Below are 17,887 nucleotides of genomic sequence, written 5' to 3'. Positions count from 1 at the left end.
GGAAGGAGCCTGTTTGTTGTGGAGGCGGATGGGCAAGCCCTGGAAGTTACCGAGGAGAGGGGAGAAGCGGACCGAAGGTTTATTTAGAAAGATGATCCGGACAGCAGGGTGAAGTGTGGACCGCTGTGGGGAGAGGCGGGGAGGTGGGTGAGAAGGGAGATGACGGTAGAAGGTGGCCAAGGAGGATAAGCGCTTGGATCGGCCTAGTAGCAGTTTGGATGGACAGGAGAGTGTGGCTTTTAGTGACGCTACGAAGGTAGAACCCATAGAATTTGACGACAGGATGAATATTTGGGTCATATGGTCGAGATTTGGGTTATACGATCGAGACAGGAGAAGGACAGCGTTTGGGTGTCCCCTTTGGGACATATCTAGTTTTTGACATAGGTGTGGTTTTAGTGGAAAACTGAAGTCCCGGTCCCATGTGGGGCTCACGGTTTCAATCCCCACAGGGGACCGGGACTTTGTCCAACCCCATATGCTTATATCCACCCCAGTGCTTAGCACAGTGTAAGTGCTTAACAGATACCATTCGTATTATTATTACCGTTATCCCGGTTAGAGGTGCCCTGAAGGCAGGAAAAAACACGCAAGGACGCTAGAGAAGGAGAGAGAGGTCAGGACTGGAGATGTAGCTTTGGAAATCAGCTGCATAGAGATGGTAGTTGAAACGAATGGGAATGAGTGAGTTCTCATTCACACTTACTTGGCACGTAGTGTTTATAAATGTCATCATCCGATTATATCAGTATTAGATCCGAGTCTTCTCTCCGGACCCAAAGAAAACCATGATTGTTGGGGAGCTCGAAAGTCCTGAAGCGTTTTTATGGATCTGGGAGAATAGAACCCCCCCCCAGAAATCAAAAAGGAAAAAAAAAAAAAAACAGACAAGGAAATTATGAGATTCGATCTTTCCACATTTTAGGGGCTTTCAGGAAAACGATTTTTGTAATGGCCGACAGTCGGAGGTCATAAGATCACGGGGCTAATTTGCCTCTGAATTGAGAAACGACTCTCAGTTCCCCCTTAAGGTTAAAAAACAAAAACAAAAAAAGGTGACGCGTGGGTGTCTGGAGGAGAAAAACCCCAAGAATGGATTCCCTAATTGGGGTTTTCACCTGCCGTGAGTCTAATTGAATACAATGCTGTATTGGTAGCTGAAGAAGAAAGGAGATTATGCGGAGTGTCAGCATTTCCGACTGTTTTTGAAAATCCCAATGGCTGGTCCTATTGACTGGGAAGGGGAAGAAGGAATGTGATGGATTTAGTGTCAGCCCCCGTTAAGGTGGACCAGGTCGAGGAAGTCCACCGGAAAGAAAAAAATGAACCGTTTTCTCCAACACCGTTCACTCTCAACATCCAGACGGGCAGTCAGCAAGCGGCCTTTACCAGGGCCCGCTGTGGGGGTAGAGGAGAATCCAGAGAGTTAGAGGACAGGATTAAGTCACCGGTGGTATTACCGTGTGCAGACCCCCGTCCTGAGCGGTGGGGCGGGTACAGCGCGACGTGGAGGAGGCAGGCACTGACATGAATCGCCACTGGGCCGAGGGTATATGTGCATTTTGACCCTCAGGGAACGATAAGGAGGAGGATGATGGTGTCGGTTAAGCGCTTACTATATGCAGAGCACCGTTCTACGCGCTGGGGGAGATACGGGGTAGTCAGGTCGTCCCACCCGAGGCTCACAGTCTTCACCCCCATTTTACAGATGGGGTCACCGAGGCACCGAGAAGCGAAGCCACTTGCCCCAAGGCACCCAGCCAAGCGGCAGAGCGGGGATTTGAACCCACGATCTGTTAGTCCCAAGGCCGGGCTCTTTCCGCTGAGCCCCGCCGCTTCCCCGTCGGCTAATTCGGTTCTGTGCTACTCTCCCCAGTTACTGAGGTAACTCCCCTACAGAGCCTAACCCTAACCCTAAGCCCCGCCGCGACTACTGAACCTAGAGAGGCAGCGCGGCTCAGTGGAAAGAGCCCGGGCTTTGGAGTCAGAGGTCGTGGGTTCGAATCCCAGCTCTGCCCCTTGTCAGCTGGGCGACCGTGGGCGAGTCACTTCACTGCTCTGGGCCTCAGGGACCTCATCTGTAAAATGGGGATGAAGACCGTGAGCCCCCACGTGGGACAGCCTGATTCCCTTTAGAAGCAGCGCGGCTCAGTGGAAAGAGCCCGGGCTTTGGAGTCAGAGGTCGTGGGTTCGAATCCCAGCTCTGCCGCCTGTCAGCTGGGCGACCGTGGGCAAGTCACTTCACTGCTCTGGGCCTCAGGGACCTCATCTGTAAAATGGGGATGAAGACCGTGAGCCCCTATGTGGGACAGCCTGATTCCCCTGTGTCCACCCCAGCGCTTCGAACAGTGCTCTGCACCTAGTAAGCGCTTAACAGATACCAACATCATCATTATTACCCCAGCGCTTAGAACAGTGGTCTGCACAGAGTAAGCGCTGGACGAATGCCGACATTACTAAGCCCCTAAGCCCCGCCCCCACCGAGCCCCTCCTACCCTATTGAGCCCCTCCCCACGGCTCGGCCCCTCCCTAAGCCCCGCCCACCGCCCCAAGCCCCGCCCATCACCCTACTAAGCCCCTCCCCTCCCCCGTTAAGCCCCGCCCACCGCCCCAAGCCCCGCCCTCCCCTTCTCAGCCCCGCCCATTAACCTCCTAAGCCCCTCCCCTACTCAGCCCCTCCCTTAAGCCCCTCCCCGATCAGTAAGCCCCACCCTAAGCCCCTCCCCTATTAAGCCCCGCCCACTCCCCAAGCCCCGCCCCTCCCTTCTAAGCCCCGCCCATTCCCCCCCTCCTAAACCCCTCCCCTCCTCAACCCCTCCCTTAAGCCCCTCCCCGCTCAGTAAGCCCCCCACCCTAAGCCCCTCCCCTCCCCTATTAATGTTGGTATTTGTTAAGCGCTCACTATGTGCCGAGCACTGTTCTAAGCGCTGGGGGAGACACAGGGGAATCGGGTCGTCCCACGTGGGGCTCACCGTCTTCATCCCCATTTTCCAGATGAGGGAACCGAGGCCCCGAGAAGTGAAGTGACTTGCCCAAAGTCACAGGGCTGACGAGCGGCCGAGCCGGGATTCGAACCCATGACCTCTGACTCCAAAGCCCGTGCTCTTTCCACTGAGGCACACTGCTTCTATTAAGCCCCGCCCGCTTCCCCAAGCCCCGCCCCTCCCTTCTAAGCCCCGCCCATTCCCCCCCTCCTAAACCCCTCCCCTACTCATCCCCTCCCTTAAGCCCCTCCCCGCTCAGTAAGCCCCCCACCCTAAGCCCCTCCCCTCCCCTATTAAGCCCCTCCCTTCCCTATTAAGCCCCGCCCACTTCCCCCAAGCCCCTCCCCTCCCTTCTAAGCCCCGCCCATTCCCCCTCCTACGCCCCTCCCCTACTCAGCCCCTCCCTTAAGCCCCTCCCCTATTAAGCCCCGCCCCCTGCCCCAAGCCCCGCCCCCTACTAAAGCCCCTCCCCTCCTCCAGCCCCTCCCCCACCCCAAACCCCGCCCCTGACTTGATTAAGCCCCACCGCCTCCCCACTAAGCCCCGCCCCCTTAAACAACCCCCTCCCTCCCTCGAAGCCCCGCCCAGACTCTCCTAACCCCGCCCCGCCGTGTGGCTCCGCCGCAGTGCCCCCGCCGCCGCGCTCCCGCCGCCGCGCTCCCGCCGCCGCGCTCCCGCTCCCGCCGCGCTCGCCCCCGCGATGAAGGAGCAGCTGGGAGGGTGAGCGGGGGGGGGGGGGTGCGCGTGCACGCCTCGGGGGGAGCGGGGGGGCGGGGCCGGGCCGGGCTCCTCGCCCCCCCGAGAAGCACGGCGTTGGTGACAGCTCCCACCCTGTGCGACGCCCTGTGCTCAGCGCGGCCCGGGGGGGGGGGGGCACGGGGACTCCCCCCCTCTCCCTCCCCCCCCTCCCTCCCCCCCCCCTCCCCCCCATCCCGCCCCCCGCCCCCCGTGGGGCGGGGACCGGCGCCCGATCCCCCATTCGCAGCGCTTAGTGCAGTGCCGTGCGCCCGGGGAGCGCTCCGTCGATACGATCGAACGAATGGCTGGAAGGTCGGACCCCCCCTTCCCCTTCCGCTTCCCCTTCCCCTTCCCCTTCCCCTGCCTCACTTTACCCGCCAGGCAGAAGGGAGGGGACCCGCCCGAGGTCACGCACCAGACGGGTGACGGGAGGGGGACGAGGACCCTCTCCCTCCCCCAGCGCGGGGCGATTACAACGTCGGTATTCGTTAAGCGCCCACTACGTGCCGAGCGCCGTTCTGAGCGCCGGGGTAGGCGCGGGGGAGTCGGGTCGTCCCACGTGGGGCTCAGCGTCCTCGTCCCCGTTTTCCGGATGAGGGGACCGAGGCGCCGAGAAGCGAAGTGACCCCCCCCCCCAGAGTCGCGCGGCCGACGGGCGGCCGAGCCGGCCTTCGAACCCGGGGCCTCCGACCCCCGGGCCCGGGCCCTTTCGGTCGAGCGGCGTCGGGCGCGTCGGAGGCGGCCCGCGAGGACCGGACGGAGGACGGCGCGGTGGCGATGACCGTTCCAGACCGGAGCCGTGGCGACGACGAGAAGAACGATGGGGCTGTTGGTCGAGCGCTTCCTGTCTTAAGCGCCTGGTCCCGAAGACCCGTTGGGCGATAACGATCATCGTCTCCGTTCGGCGCTCGCCACGTGCCGAGCGGCGCGCTGAGCGCCGGGCGAGATGGAAGCGGCGTGGCCGGGCGGAGAGAGCCCGGGCTGGGGAGTCGGAGGTCCTGGGTTCCGCCGCCGCTTCCGCCGCTCGCCCGCCGCGCGAGACGTCGGGCCCCGTCGCTCCACCTCTCCGGCCCTCCGCCGCCTCACCCGTCGGATGCGGGCGAAGACCGTGAGCCCCACGGGGATCGCCCCGATCCGCCCCGGCGCTCGGGATAGCGCCGGGCACGTCGCGAGCGCCCGCGGGGACCGCCGTTACCGTCATTAAACGGGTCTCGGGTGCTAGGCGTCGAGAACCGTAGTCGAGCGCCGAGGTGGATACGGGACGGACGGGTCGGACGGCGTCCCCGTCCCGCGGGGCGCCCGTGGTCTAAGGGGGAGGGGAGGCGGGTGTCGGATCCCCCCCCTTTTATAGCCGTCGAAATCGAGGCCCAGGGTTTGGCGACTTGTCCCGGGTCTCGAGGAGTCGAGGTGGCGGGCGGGGATCCGGACTCGGATCCTCCGCTCCTCGGGCCCACTCTCCGTCGGTTGTATCGATTCATCCGGTCGGTCGGTCGGGTGGACCGAGCGCTTCCCGGGGAGCGGCGCGACTCGGTGGGAAGAGCCCGGGCCGGGGAGTCGGAGGTCGTGGGTGCCGATCCCGGCCCGGCCGCTCGTCCGCCGGGTCACCTCGGGCGAGGCGCTTCGCCTCTCCGGGCCTCAGCGGCCTCATCCGTAAAATGGGGATGAAGGCCGTGAGCCCCGCGTGGGACAACCCGACGGCCCCGCGTCGACCCCGGCGCGCGGGACGGTTCTCGGCGCGCGGGGTGGGCGCTCAACAGATACCGCCGTTGTTATCGTTGCTGTGCGCGGTGCGCTCTACTAAACGCTCGACTGACCGCTTACTTGGCGCGGGGCACCGTACCGAGCGCCTCGGGCGAGTACGACGCGACCGTATCGTACGGCGCGATGGAGACCTTCCCTTCCGGCCCGGAGGTCAAGACTGACGCGCGTGTCGATAATTCCGCAAGATGGGTTCAGGGTTCGACGCCCCTCCGGGCGTATCCGAAATCCGGCCTGTCATACATAGTGGATTTAGAATCTCATCTAATCGATTCCATACTCTACACGCGTGTGACTCCCGTTGCCGTTCACGAGCCCGGCGTCGGGGGCGGGGGGGGATCGTCTGTCTGTTGCCGAGTTGTGTTTTCCGAGCGCCGATCCCAGTGAGCGCTCGATAAGTACCATCGACTGCATGGATGAATGAATGGATTCAGGGGCTGACGCGTGCAGGGGCTTCAACTCGCCTTCCTTCTTCCCTCCCCACTCTCCCCTCGCCCCCGCTCCTCCCTCTGTCCCCTTCCCCTTCGGCCGGCTCCTCATCCCGCGTCCCGGGAGAGGGTAAAACGGAGGCGGAAGACGGGCCCCCCTGCCCTCGGGAGGTATAGTTAGAGGACGGTTCTCTGACCTTCAGCACTTTGGGGTGGGTTGGGATCCACACCGTTGAATGTCCAGCCCGCCCGGACTGTGGTGAAATTCAACGGTGGAGCGGGGTGCCCGTGGCGGCGGTCCCCAGGCCGCCACCCGAGATTATCCCCGTCCCTCCCGGGGCCGAGTAAAAGGCCGAAAATCCGAAGCAAGAATTCTCCCCTGCGGGGGCGGGGTAGACCTCTTAACCTCGCGCTTCCCTGGGTCGCCGTTTGCAGGCGTGTGGGTCCGTTCTTCCGAGTGTTTGGTCTCTGCCCGTCGGAGCCAGGGGAAGCCTGCTCCAGGCCAGGTTTTCTCCCCCAGAGGGTCCGATCTCCACACGGAGGGGTCAGCATTTCTTTGCGGGGATCGCCGGGACCCTCGACGAGGAGAAACCGGAGATCCCCGGAGAAAATCACCCGGGCCTCTCCCCGCCCGTTCTCGCCCCCGTGATCTGCTCTGTCCCCGGAAAAGCCGCTGTAAGGTAGGAAGGCGCCCGTCGACGGGAGATGCGTCTCCCGAGCCGAGTCGAAGAGGAGGCAGAGGCAGCGGATGGTATCCGGGCGGTCGCCGTTTCTCGGAATGGGAAGAAAAACGTGTGGCTCTTCGGATGGCCTGTTGCCGCCTGGGCCTTCCAGACCGTCTCGCGTGACCGTTTTGCAGGTCACCCAGCGAGCGCGTACATCGCGGCTCCGAGGCCGCACGATAATCCCGTGCGCCGTTTGAGCCCGGTGGCGAGGGAACGTTCCGTCGTGGGGTTGCAAGTGCGGGCGACCCAGCGCGCCTGGGAGGAGGACTTTAATTTCCGCTTGTCAGCGAGGGAGGAGGAGGCGGCCTTCATCCTCCCCGCGTCGGGCTTTTTTTTTTTTTCTTTTTTTTTCCTGAGAGAGAGAGAGGAAGAGCGAGAATTGGCCGAAATCAGTAGGTGACAGGGAAGGCGGCGTCGGATGCGTGAATCCCGACCTGGGAGTCTGAATCCAGGCCGGCGGCTCTCTCGGCACCAACCCGGCGCTCCCGGAAGATGCTTAACGCGGGGAGAGGTGGGCCTCGGACCGACGGCTCCGGAAGGGAGAATTCGAAATGGTTAGGGGCCGGCCGGTTGGCGAGAGGCCGGAGGACATGTTTGCCCCGTGTCCTTTGCCTCGATAAAAGCTGATGGTGTCGGGTTTTCAAAATCCCGGAAGCGGATGTACAGTGCCTAACAACCGAGAGACTTTTCTTTCGCTGCCGTGTGGACGAGAGCTGTGTCAGGTTAAGGCCCGGTTTAGCCAGTTGCGGCTCTGTCGCCTCCCTAGGGCGTCTTTATTCCTCGTACCCTGGCTGTTCCGAGGAAGAAGCCACCCCCAAACGAGGCCTGCGACGGCAAGATCTCCTCGCCGCTGGAAAAGAGGAATGTGCGGCTCTGGTGAGGCCGCGACCCGCCCTTAACTGATTTCCCCTGCAAGCTGCCGCGTCTTACCCTGGCATGCAGATTACCCCGGCTGTTTGGCTCCTCTCCCTCCTGCTTCGAACCTTTGACCCTCTCGGCTCTTTAGCGCTTCCCCGGAGGGGGTGGGGGAAGGGAAAGAGCCAAATTCTAAAATCCGCTCCGGCCGCCGCGCGCGGCTCGGGCGACGGTAGGTCTGAGCGTTGCGGGAACGCGAGGACCTACCCACCTCTGTGGGCTAAGAGGCCAAATGCCCAGACAGAGCCCCCAATAAAGGTGCCACGACTAGGGGGCATTTAGGCTTAGGGGAAGGACGGCGCCCTCGCCGCTCGTGACCCGTCTCCGGAGCCAACGCGTTGGCGAAGGCTCACCGTCTGTGGGTCGTGTCTCCCCGACGAGGCCCGGGCCCGAAAGCCGACGGTCGACAAAGCTCTCCGGGGCGGAGAGAGCGCAGACGTCGCTGGTGAAAATTCTCGGGCCAGACGGAGCGTCGGGGTTAATGGCGGCATCTCATTTTCTAGGGCGGTTCAGGCAGTTTCCCGATCCCCCAGTTGGCACGCTTCGACTCCTCGCGGACCAACCTACCTCACTGTGCCCGTTTTGCGTCTCCCCACCGATCTCTTGCTCACGCTCTTTCTCCCCTCTCATCCGGCAGACTGCCGCTCTCCCCTTCTTCCGAGCCTTTCTGAGATCACCCCTCCTCCGGGAGGCCTTCCCGGAGGGATGTCTCCCTACCCCGCGGCTCGCCCGCGACTCCCACTTGGGCACTTCTCTCCGCTAGACCCCCCCCGCTTCGGGAGGTCAGGGACTCCCGACTCGGGTGTCCTCCCCCAAGGGGCCGGCGCGGTGCCGGGCGAGCGGGAGCCCCCCCGTCCATCCTGTCGGCGGATCGCTTACCCGCGAGCCGAATCCGAAAGGTGAGATCGTGGACTTGAGGGTAGTCGTGAATGAAGCCGAGCAATATCTCTTTCAGCCAGCGAGGCGTCAGTTGAAGAAAGTCGGTTCCTTCGCTCGTTTACTTTAACAGATCTTGATCACGCCGTAGGGCTCCTGAGAACTCCTGCCCCGCAGACGTCCGCGCCACCGTTGGCAGTGGAACCTAGGGGAGATCCCAGGGATCCTTCGCGGATTTCGCCGCCTTGGGCGTCTTGCCCCTCGGCTTTCGGTCTCACGGGCCTCTGTCCGTCCCCCGCGCGCGCCCTTGGCTCTGCTCCCTCGATTCGCCCCTCCCTCGGCCCCACGGCGCTTACGCCCCATCTCCGTCGTTTATTCGTTTAGCGGGCTCCCTCCCCCTCTCGTCGTAATGTCGGTATCTGTTAGGCGCTTACTCTGCGCAAGGCACCGTTCTAAGCGCCGGGGTGATACGAGGCAATCAGGGTGTCCCGCGTAGGGCTCGGCGACCTCATCCCCATTTTACAGATGAGGGAACTGAGGCCCAGAGGAGTGAAGTGACTTGCCCAGAGTCACGCAGATGACGAGTGGCGGAGCCGGGATTAGAACCCGTGACCTCCGACTCCCAAGCCCGGGCGACGCGATAGGCTGTGAGCTCGTTGTGGCCGGCAGGGAACCTATCTCCCCACCCCGTCGTGATGTACCCGGCCAAGGCTCGGCGGAGCGTTCCGCGCACGGCGAGCCCTCCGTAAATACGGCCGACGGATCGATCGATCGATCGATCGATCGACGGGCCCGGCCTCCCTCTTTGGGACGTCCCAGGTTGACCGCTCCGAGTGCTCCGGGGAGAGATTCACCGGTCGACCGGTGGCCTTTCCGGAGCGCTCGACGGCGCGCGGGGCACTGGGCTGAGCGGTCGGACGGGTCCAGCGCGGCAGAGTCGGTAGCTACGTCGCCCGCCCACGGGGCGCTTCCCAGTCAGCCCGACCCACGGCCGCCTCTCGCCGTTTCCCGTCCCTCTCCCGTCTGGATGCCGAGGCACCACGTGCCCCGGCGATCGGACCGAAGGGCCGAAACCACTCCGGCGTCGCTGGGGCGTCCCCCCGGCGAGCTCCCGTCTGCGGGCGGGTACTGTCGCCCGCCCCCGAGTGCCCGCGACCTCTCTCCGTCCGGCTTCCCCCCAGCCCGCCCTCGGTTCACAGCCGGCCTCTGAAAGCAGCGGACGGGTACGGCGAAGGCTCTGACCCTCCCTGAGCCGCGTCTGTGGGCAGTTATTCCTGCCCGTTCCCGTGCGGGACCGGTCCCGAACCGGCGGGGCTCTTTAGCTCAGGTGAAAGAGGCGCGGCCCGTCCGTAGTCCGCGCGTCGCGTCGAGGAACTCCTTCCCGTCGGCCGTGGGGCATTCGATCACCTCGCCCCCTCCTACCTCACCTCCCCGATCTCGCCCCTCCGACTCGGGCCCGCTCCCTCTACCGCCATCTCGCGTGTCTTCCCACCGACCTCCGGCCCGAAACGGCCCCCCCCCCGCCCTTCGTGTCCAACGGGTAATAATGATAACTGTGGAATTGGTTCGGCGTTTACCCGCGTGCCAAGCGCCGTCCTGCGCTCTGTAGATACGGGATAATGGGGCCGGACGCGATCCCCGCCCCACGAGGCGCTCACAGTCTCATTCTCCGTTTTACGGATGAGGGGATCGAGGCCCAGAGAAGGGAAGTGATTTGCCCGAGGTGGCACGGCGGACCCACGGCGGAGCCGGGATCAGAGAACCCGTCTCCCCCGACTCCTGGGCCCGTGTCGTTTCCGTCGGGCCACGCTGCGCTCTCCTCGTATTCAAAGCCTTCTCGAAGGCACGGCTCCCCCGAGGAGCCTTTTAATAATGCCGGCATTGGTTAAGCGCTTCCTGTGCGCGGAGCACCGTTCCAAGCCCTGGGGTAGCTCCGGGGCAGTCGGGTCGCCCCGTACGAGGCTCGCGGTTAATCCCCATTTTACAGATGAGCTAAGTGAGGCACGGAGAAGTGAAGCGCCTCGCCCACGGCCCCACGGCCGACAGGCGGCCGAGCCGGGATTCGAATCCGTGACCTCGGACGCCCAAAGCCGGGCTCCTTCCGCTGAGCCGCGCCGCTTCCCCTTTTCCGACCGAGCCGCAATCTGCTCTTCTCTTGGAGAAGCAGCGTGGCTCAGTGGAAAGAGCACGGGCTTTGGAGTCAGGGCTCATGAGTTCGAATCCCAGCTCTGCCACTTGTCGGCTGGGTGACTGTGGGCGAGTCACTTAACTTCTCTGGGCCTCGGTTCCCTCATCTGTAAAATGGGGATTAAGACTGTGAGCCCCACGTGGGACGACCTGATTCCCCTATGTCTACCCCAGCGCTTAGAACAGTGCTCGGCACATAGTAAGCGCTTAACGAATACCAACATTATTATTATTGTTATTCTCCCACTCCCTTCTGTGTCACCCTGGCTCTTGGATTTTCGCTTTCCGTTCACTCCTCCCTCGGCCCCACGGCGCTCAGGCCCGTATCCGTAATCGATTGGTATTGATGTCCGTCTCCCCCACTGGACCCTAGGTTCCTTCTGTACCGTACTCTCTGACGCTGTAGTCTCCCAAGCGCTTAGTACGGTGCTCTGAACGCGGTAAGTACTCGGCAAATACGATCCGTCGATGGATCGCCTGGTCGGGGGCCGCCCAACCCGTCCGAACGCCTCCCGGGAGAGCCCGTCTCCCGTCCTCAGTCCCCCGGTGCGGGGGGGGGGGGGAAGGGATCGGTGTCCGGGGGGCGTGTGCGGGGTGGGAGGGCGTCCGCGTTGCGTGGGGTGTGCGGGGCGCGGGAACCCTCGTGGCTCACTTGGCGCGTGAGAGGTAGTGGGATCGATGCCCGCGTTCTCCGTATTGTACCCTCTTCTCCCGTACCTCGCCAGTGCCTTTCTTTATTGAAGCGCTTAGTACGGTGCTCCGCGCGTAGTAGGCGCTCAGTAAATGCTACCGAACGGACCGCCTCCCGCCTCCCGCCGCGGTGGCCCGCCGCGGGGGAGGGCTCGGCCGCGGGACGACCCGCGGTCCCCCGCCGCGGGTGGAACGCGGGCCCGGACATCCCGGGCCCCCACCGCGTCGTCCTAACCGCCGCGTCCCGGGCCCGGCCCGAGTCGCGCAGGCCGGGGGCCGGGTCCTCCCCGTCCCCGGAGGGAGTCCTCGCCGTGGGGGTCGGGGCCCCGGCCGTGCGCACGCCCCCCTCCCCTCCCTCGGCGTGACGCCGTCCGCCGGCGGCGGCTCGTCCGTTCCCCGCCTCCGGGACCCGGGATACGGGTCCGCGAGAAGAGGGAGATGAACGTCGACCCCGGCCGCGTCTCCTCCGCGAGCCGGAATGCAGAGGGGAGAGGCCCGGCGCTCTGCAGGCAGCGCGACGGACCCTTCTCCGGCAGCCCCGAGCCCCGGCGCGCGCGCGCGCGCGCGCGCTGCCGTTTCCTCTCGTGAAGCGTCCTCTCCCCGCCCCCCGCTTCATCTCCCCCCTCGCTCGGGCCCCTTCCGCGTGAAGCCCCCCAACCCCGAGGGTGCCCCCGACCCTGGCCGCGCCCTCCCCCTCCGGCACGGCCCCGGTCTTCCGAGACGCGCCTGCCGATTGGCCCCGCGGTTCCGCCGGACCGGCCGCCGCCGCTCGCGACTGCCCGAGCAGAATCGGTCGGTCGATCGAGGGTGTTTATCGAGCGCTTACCGTGTGCGTAGCACTTTACTAAGCGCTCGGGAGAGGACGGTGGAACAATCTAAAAGATGGCTCCTTTGGCCAAGGTGAGCTTCGAGCGACTGTGCTTCGGCTCGCTTCGGTCTCCTGCCGGATGGTCAGCCCTTTGCCCCTTCTTCTTTCGCGTCTCCTCCCCGGCGCCTAGAAGACCGCTCTGCTCCTGTCCTAGCGGTGATGCCCGTGGCCAGGTCCGCCGACCGGTTCTTTCAGAAAGTCGGCGTCGCCTAGGAGCTCGACGGAGCGATGTTTAAGCGCTACGACCCTTTTTGTCAGCATTTGAAAAATGAGCCGCGAGCGGGTTGCTTTGCGGGGGGGAGAAGCAGTGCTCCTTTTAGATGGATTTCAGCCTCTAGGGTCGGTGGGTCGATCCAGAGTACAGGGTGATTGGAGAAGAACCGAACACTTTGAAAAATGTATTACTCAGTAAGCGAGTTAAACTATCTATGAACATATATAACCCAGTTATTGAGCGGTGCATTTTGGAAAGCACTCGGTTCTCGTCGAATGACCCCGTATTCATCGAGCGCCTACCCGGGACCGGGCCGTCTACTCGGCACACTGTAAGGTCACTGATTTTTGCCCCGCGAGAACCCTCCTCCCCACCCACGGGAACCCTTCTCCCCGCCCCCCCCCCCCCCCCCCCCACTGCGCTTTCTCTCGAGGAAGGTCGGCAAAAGATTTTCACCCAGCAGTTCTTGTTGCCACTGCACGACCCGAATGCTGAAAGCAGTTCCCTTCTTGCTTTGTGTTCTAGCCACGAGAGTCAGACGACGTGCTGGGACCACCCCAAGATGACCGAGCTCTACCAGTCCCTAGGTAAGGCGGGCGGGAGACCCTTTCTGGTCAGTGCTGTCGCCGGGGGAATCCAGGCACCGGGCTCATCCGGACCAACCCGTTGGCCACCGGCCAGGGGGAAGATCTGGGCTCGACGACCGCAGCCAAAAAGCCAGATGGCCGCGGCCGGGCCGCTCGACCCGGCGATGATCCCGTTTGCCTTCAGGGAACCCGCGGATCGGGACTATGCCAGATGCGGTTTGGTCCGTGGGGTTTTTTTTGTTGTTTCGGTTCCCGGAGGCTCTGGGCGTCGTGCGGGCCGGCTGACCCGGGTTTTCTTTAAAGGAAAGGGCGAAGCCGCGGGGTGCTCTTCCGAGTGGATTACCAAGGATAGGAATACCTCCGCGTACCTCTGGCGACATCTCCAGGGTTTAACGAACCCCGCGGCCAACTCTGGACCGGGGCGGCCGCTCCAGCGGGGCCGGGGAGGGTGCGTGAGGCGTGTGTCTGTGTCCGTTTTCTCCCGCCACGTGTCGTCTGCCTCCCGGTAGGAGGGAAGGACCGCCCTTCTCCCCTTCTCCTTCCTCCCCGTGGGGCAGGCCGGTGCCCTCCGTTGGCACTCCGTCTTCCGGGCCGGCGCCGGAGCCCCCGGGCCCGACAGAGCCGCCAAGTCCACCGGGGTCGCCGTCGGGAGGGGCGGGCGGCGAACCGGCCGGCGGGCTGCGGCCGCGCGGTCGACGGCGGCGCGGGGCGCGGGAGCCCGGAGGCGTTTCCGAACGGGTCCGGCCAGTGAGAACGAGGAGAGGCGTGAGGTCTCCGGGGTCTCTGTTGGTGGAGGTTGAGCCGCGCGGAAGCCCGTGTCCGGAAAGATCGATCCTCCGGATCTTTCCCCTGCCGAGCACCCGTCAACGCCGGGCGACTTCCCGTCCCCCTATCCCGGCCTAGCCGAGGACCGGCCCGGAATCCCCCCCGCGTGTCGGGTCGGCTCGGGGAAAGCCGGCGGGACCGACGAAGCCTTCGATCCCGCTAAGGTCAGGCAGAGCCGCTGAACCTGACCTCCGGCCCGGGTCCTCCTCCTCTTAATAATAACAGTGACGATAATAATATCAGTGACGGTGGTACTCGGTAAGTGCCCGCTCTGTGTCGGGTGCCGTACCGAGCGCCGGGATGGATACAAGAAAATGGGATTGGACGCAGTCCCTGTCCCCCGTGGGACTCCCGGTCTCGATCCCCATTTCGCAGATGAGGGAACCGAAGCCCAGAGAAGCGAAGGGACCGCTCTCGGGTCACGCGGCAGACGCCCGGCGGAGCCGGATTAGAATCCAGGTCCTCGTGACTCCCGGTCCCGTGCTCTGCCCACCGGGGCCGTGCCCGGGCGGGGCGGTCGGGCGGTGCCCCGCCGTCCCCTCGGGGCCCTTGGGGGAGAAGCCGTAGGCCTTCGTTTTGGTCCAGTCCGCACGGCGCCCGATCATGCGAGACCGACCGCTTCGGCAGTTGCCGAGTCAGGGGTCGCTCAGAAATCCTTCGAGAGATGAACTTCTCTCAAAGGTCCGGGCAGGGAACTGCTCTCTAGGCCGGCTTCCCGCCACCACTGTCTGCGCTACGGGTCTGAGCTCTGACGCGAGGTCCTCCGCCCGCGTCGGAGCTTCCTTCGGGCCTCCCGCTCCCACGTTTCCAGTTAATGAGGGGATGGGGCCGCCCCCCCCCCCCTCCCCCCCCAGGAGAGCGATCGCCACCATGACGGGGGTGCGGGAGTGTCCTCCCTCGGGAATGCTGTCGGGCACACCTGCTTTCTCTTCTAGAGAAGCAGCGTGGCTCAGTGGAAAGAGCAAGGGCTTCGGAGTCGGGGCTCACGAGTTCGAATCCCGGCTCTGCCACTTGTCGGCCGTGTGACCGTGGGCGGGTCGCTTCACTTCCCTGCGCCTCAGTTCCCTCATCTGTAAAATGGGGATGAAGACTGTGAGCCCCACGTGGGACGACCCGATTCCCCTACGTCTACCCCGGCGCTCAGAACGGTGCTCGGCACATGGTAAGCGCTTAACAAACGCCAACATTATTATCTCTCCCAAAGGGCTTCACGAGCCTCCTCCCACCTCCTCTCCCCGAGGTCGTCGTTGCCTGGCCAAAAAAAAAAAAAAAAAAAAAAAGCCCCCGGAAATTTTCGTGTTTCGTTAAGGGCCGCGCGGTTCGTGGAGACACATCCGGGGCCTCACACGTCCTCTCGTTGGTTCCGTGGCGACCTCGTTAGAAAATCAACTTCTTTAAGGTTAGCTGAAACCGGGAATCGCCCGCATCGCGCACGCGCTTTCCTGTCCTCAGGAGCCAGACCGAGTGTTATCTTAGCGGAGCCCCGCCGTGTCAATGGTCCCGGGAGTTGTTGGCTCTTCTCGGAGAGGTGCCCAAATGCATTTCTGTCCAGACCTCGTACGCGTACGGCCCCTTGGGGGAACTTTTTACCATCGGCAGTCGGCGAGGTCCTCCCGATTCAGTCCCGTTCCCCCCTGTTTAACTCCGTTAGCTTTAGGTGCGGTTATGAGAAAAATGCAAGGCATTTTAAGAAGTCGATCTACGGAGGGAAGCTTCGCGGGTCAAGAGCAGGTATCCAAATCCTTGACCTTGTGCCCATTCACACGTTCCTCCTGATTTTCTCCTGCTGTTTGTAATTCCCATCTCCTCTGAGAATTTCCCCAGAGCAGCTGTTTCTCCGCAAAGATATCCAAAATAGTCCAAACACCCCGCCGCCCCTCGAGTGGCCCTCGGTCGACCCACGGAGTTTTTTCTTCCCGTTCCCCGGCGACGGCGCCGGGATCGGGACCCTGAAGAGGTCCAGGAGGGTTTGACGTGAGAATGTCATTGAACTTGGCTTATCGAGGTTCGATTCCTCCGGGAAACCGGGCAGCTGCTGTTCGGTCTCGCACGGGTGGTGGTCAGCAACATCTTCCGAACCTAAGGGGCCCGATGGGATTTTCCCCGGGCTGGGGGTGGGGAGGGGGTGCTAACGGCCCACCCCGAGGATGTCGGCCTAAGGGTCTCCGTTTGCCGAGATCCCTGGGCTAGAGGCCCCTGGCTGTACTCTCTCAAATCCTAAACTTCTCGAGACACCCCACCTCTCAGTCGTAGCTGCCTGCAATCACCTTCACCCCTCCTGATTCTAAACATTTCCGGGCCCATCAGGGAGAATCTCCCCTGAAGAGATGGATGATTTTTCTTAGCCGGCCGGACGACTTCGAAATCGTCTGTCCAAGTGCTCGATTGCACCCCCTCTCTGTATCGATCGGGCGAGCTGAGTTTTGGTCAAAAAAAAAAAAAAAAAGAAAACGGGCTACGTCTTCCCCGCCTGGGGGCATTCCCCAACCGGTCCGGCAGCGGCCCGGCCAACTCTGCCGCGGAAGCGATCCCGTAGATCGCCATCCTCGGCCCTCTGACCCCGAAACGTCCATCGGGTCCTCCGCTGCTTGTTCCGATGAGGAATAGATATAGAAAAGGAGAAAAAAACCACCCCGCTAAGGCGACGGCTAAGGGGTAATCCACATTTTCCTTTCCTCCGGGGCGATGTCGGAAGCTCACCCCAAACGCCCACAACGCAGGCGGTCCAGCAGATCGGTGGACCCGGGGGGGTGGGGGGTGGGGGGGGCGCCGGGTGGAGGGGGCTCAGCCCGGTCGTCGGGGCCGGACCGGGCTCCTGGGCGCCCGGCGGCCCGGGACGGAGCCCTCGGTCCGGCCCGAGCGGGTTCCCGTGAGCTGGGTCCGACGCGGTCGAGGCAACGGGGGCGCCCTTCCGACCGCCCGGCCCCGCTGGGGGACGGAGCCCGAGGCTTTCGGATAGACATCCGGTGTGTCGTCGGGAGGCGGTACCGGCGAAGGCCGCGGGAGAGCGCGGGCCAGGCAGCGTGGCCTCCGCCTTCCGTCAGAGCCGGGCACGCCGGCCAAAGCGGAGCCCGAAGTGAGGCGGCTTCCGCCCCCTTCTCCCGGTCGCCTGCTCCGGCTCCGGCCCCGGGAGCGTCGTGGCGTCGGGATCGCCACCGAGGGGACCCGTGTTCCAGACGGACGAGACGGCCGAGAGGGGGAGGGTCGGCGTGTCACCCTGGGCCCCGGTCTCAAACGATCCCGGTTCGGGTCGAGGAGCGCCCGGCGCCGACCGGCTGCCGGGCGCCCGCGCCCTCCGGGGAGGCTCGGCCGGCGCCGGGGGGGGGTCTTCGCCGCGCACCGGGCGCGGCCGCTCAGGGAGCGGCCTGCAGGTGATGCGGGAAGTGCCGGCTCGTCGTGGAGCGGAGCGAAGGACGTGGGGGATCGAGCCCCCCTTCCCGCGGTCGTTTCGGCAGCGCTCCGTGCCCCTCTCCTCGGCCCGCCGTCCTCCTCCCGGTCACCCTGGAAAAATTGCGAGGTGCCCCTTTGGTCGGCCGTCCCGCGCGGGTGCGGGTGGTGCGCGTCACCCGCCGCCGGCCCGGTGGGCCGCGTCGGGGGTCCGGCTGCGGCGAGGACCCCCGCCGCCCACCCCGGGCTTACTCAGCGGGGGCGGGATTCCCTCCGTCCGAGGGCCCCCCGGTCGTCCCGGTGACGGGGGTGGGTGGATCGGTCGCGGCCGCCGGCGGGAGGGAGTGGCCGACCGACTTCCCCACAGCCGTACGGCGGTTGGACGACGGGGGAGGATCGGGGGTCGGCGGGGGAGCACCCTGGGGCCGGACCGCCCGACCCGGAGGGAGCAAAGACGGTCGCGGTCGGTGACCGGGCGGTGATCCGCGGGGTGTCGACAGCCGGCCCGGGGAATCGGCCCCTCGTCCCACCCCGCCCTTTGCTTCCTGACCCCGGGGGGGGGGGGGACCCGGGAGACGACGAGGCGGCCGTGGGAGGGGCAGAGCGGAGGGGAGAGTCCAGCAGGCACGCCCTGGGGCCCGACGCCCCAGGCGTCGAGGCCCGGGGGTTGACCGCAGGGGCGGGCCGGGCCGGGTCCGCTAACTC

The 17,887-nt window shown here is 64.5% G+C and overlaps 1 protein-coding gene across 7 annotated transcripts in view; it reads left to right on the top strand.

Moving 5' to 3' along the window:
- The window catches only part of DMD (dystrophin), a 660,617-nt gene that overhangs the window by 595,935 nt on the left and 46,795 nt on the right, over window positions 1-17,887 (top strand). For all 7 annotated transcript variants that reach the window (XM_039914163.1, XM_039914164.1, XM_039914160.1 and 4 more), the window contains one exon: window positions 12,909-12,970. In XM_039914163.1, coding sequence (XP_039770097.1) covers window positions 12,909-12,970 — 62 coding nt within the window. The remainder of the gene's footprint in view (window positions 1-12,908; window positions 12,971-17,887) is intronic.

This window comes from Ornithorhynchus anatinus, chromosome 15, assembly GCF_004115215.2.
Source record: "Ornithorhynchus anatinus isolate Pmale09 chromosome 15, mOrnAna1.pri.v4, whole genome shotgun sequence".
NCBI classification, from domain to species: Eukaryota; Metazoa; Chordata; class Mammalia; order Monotremata; family Ornithorhynchidae; genus Ornithorhynchus; species Ornithorhynchus anatinus.
This window is presented reverse-complemented; position numbering and strand designations above follow the sequence as displayed.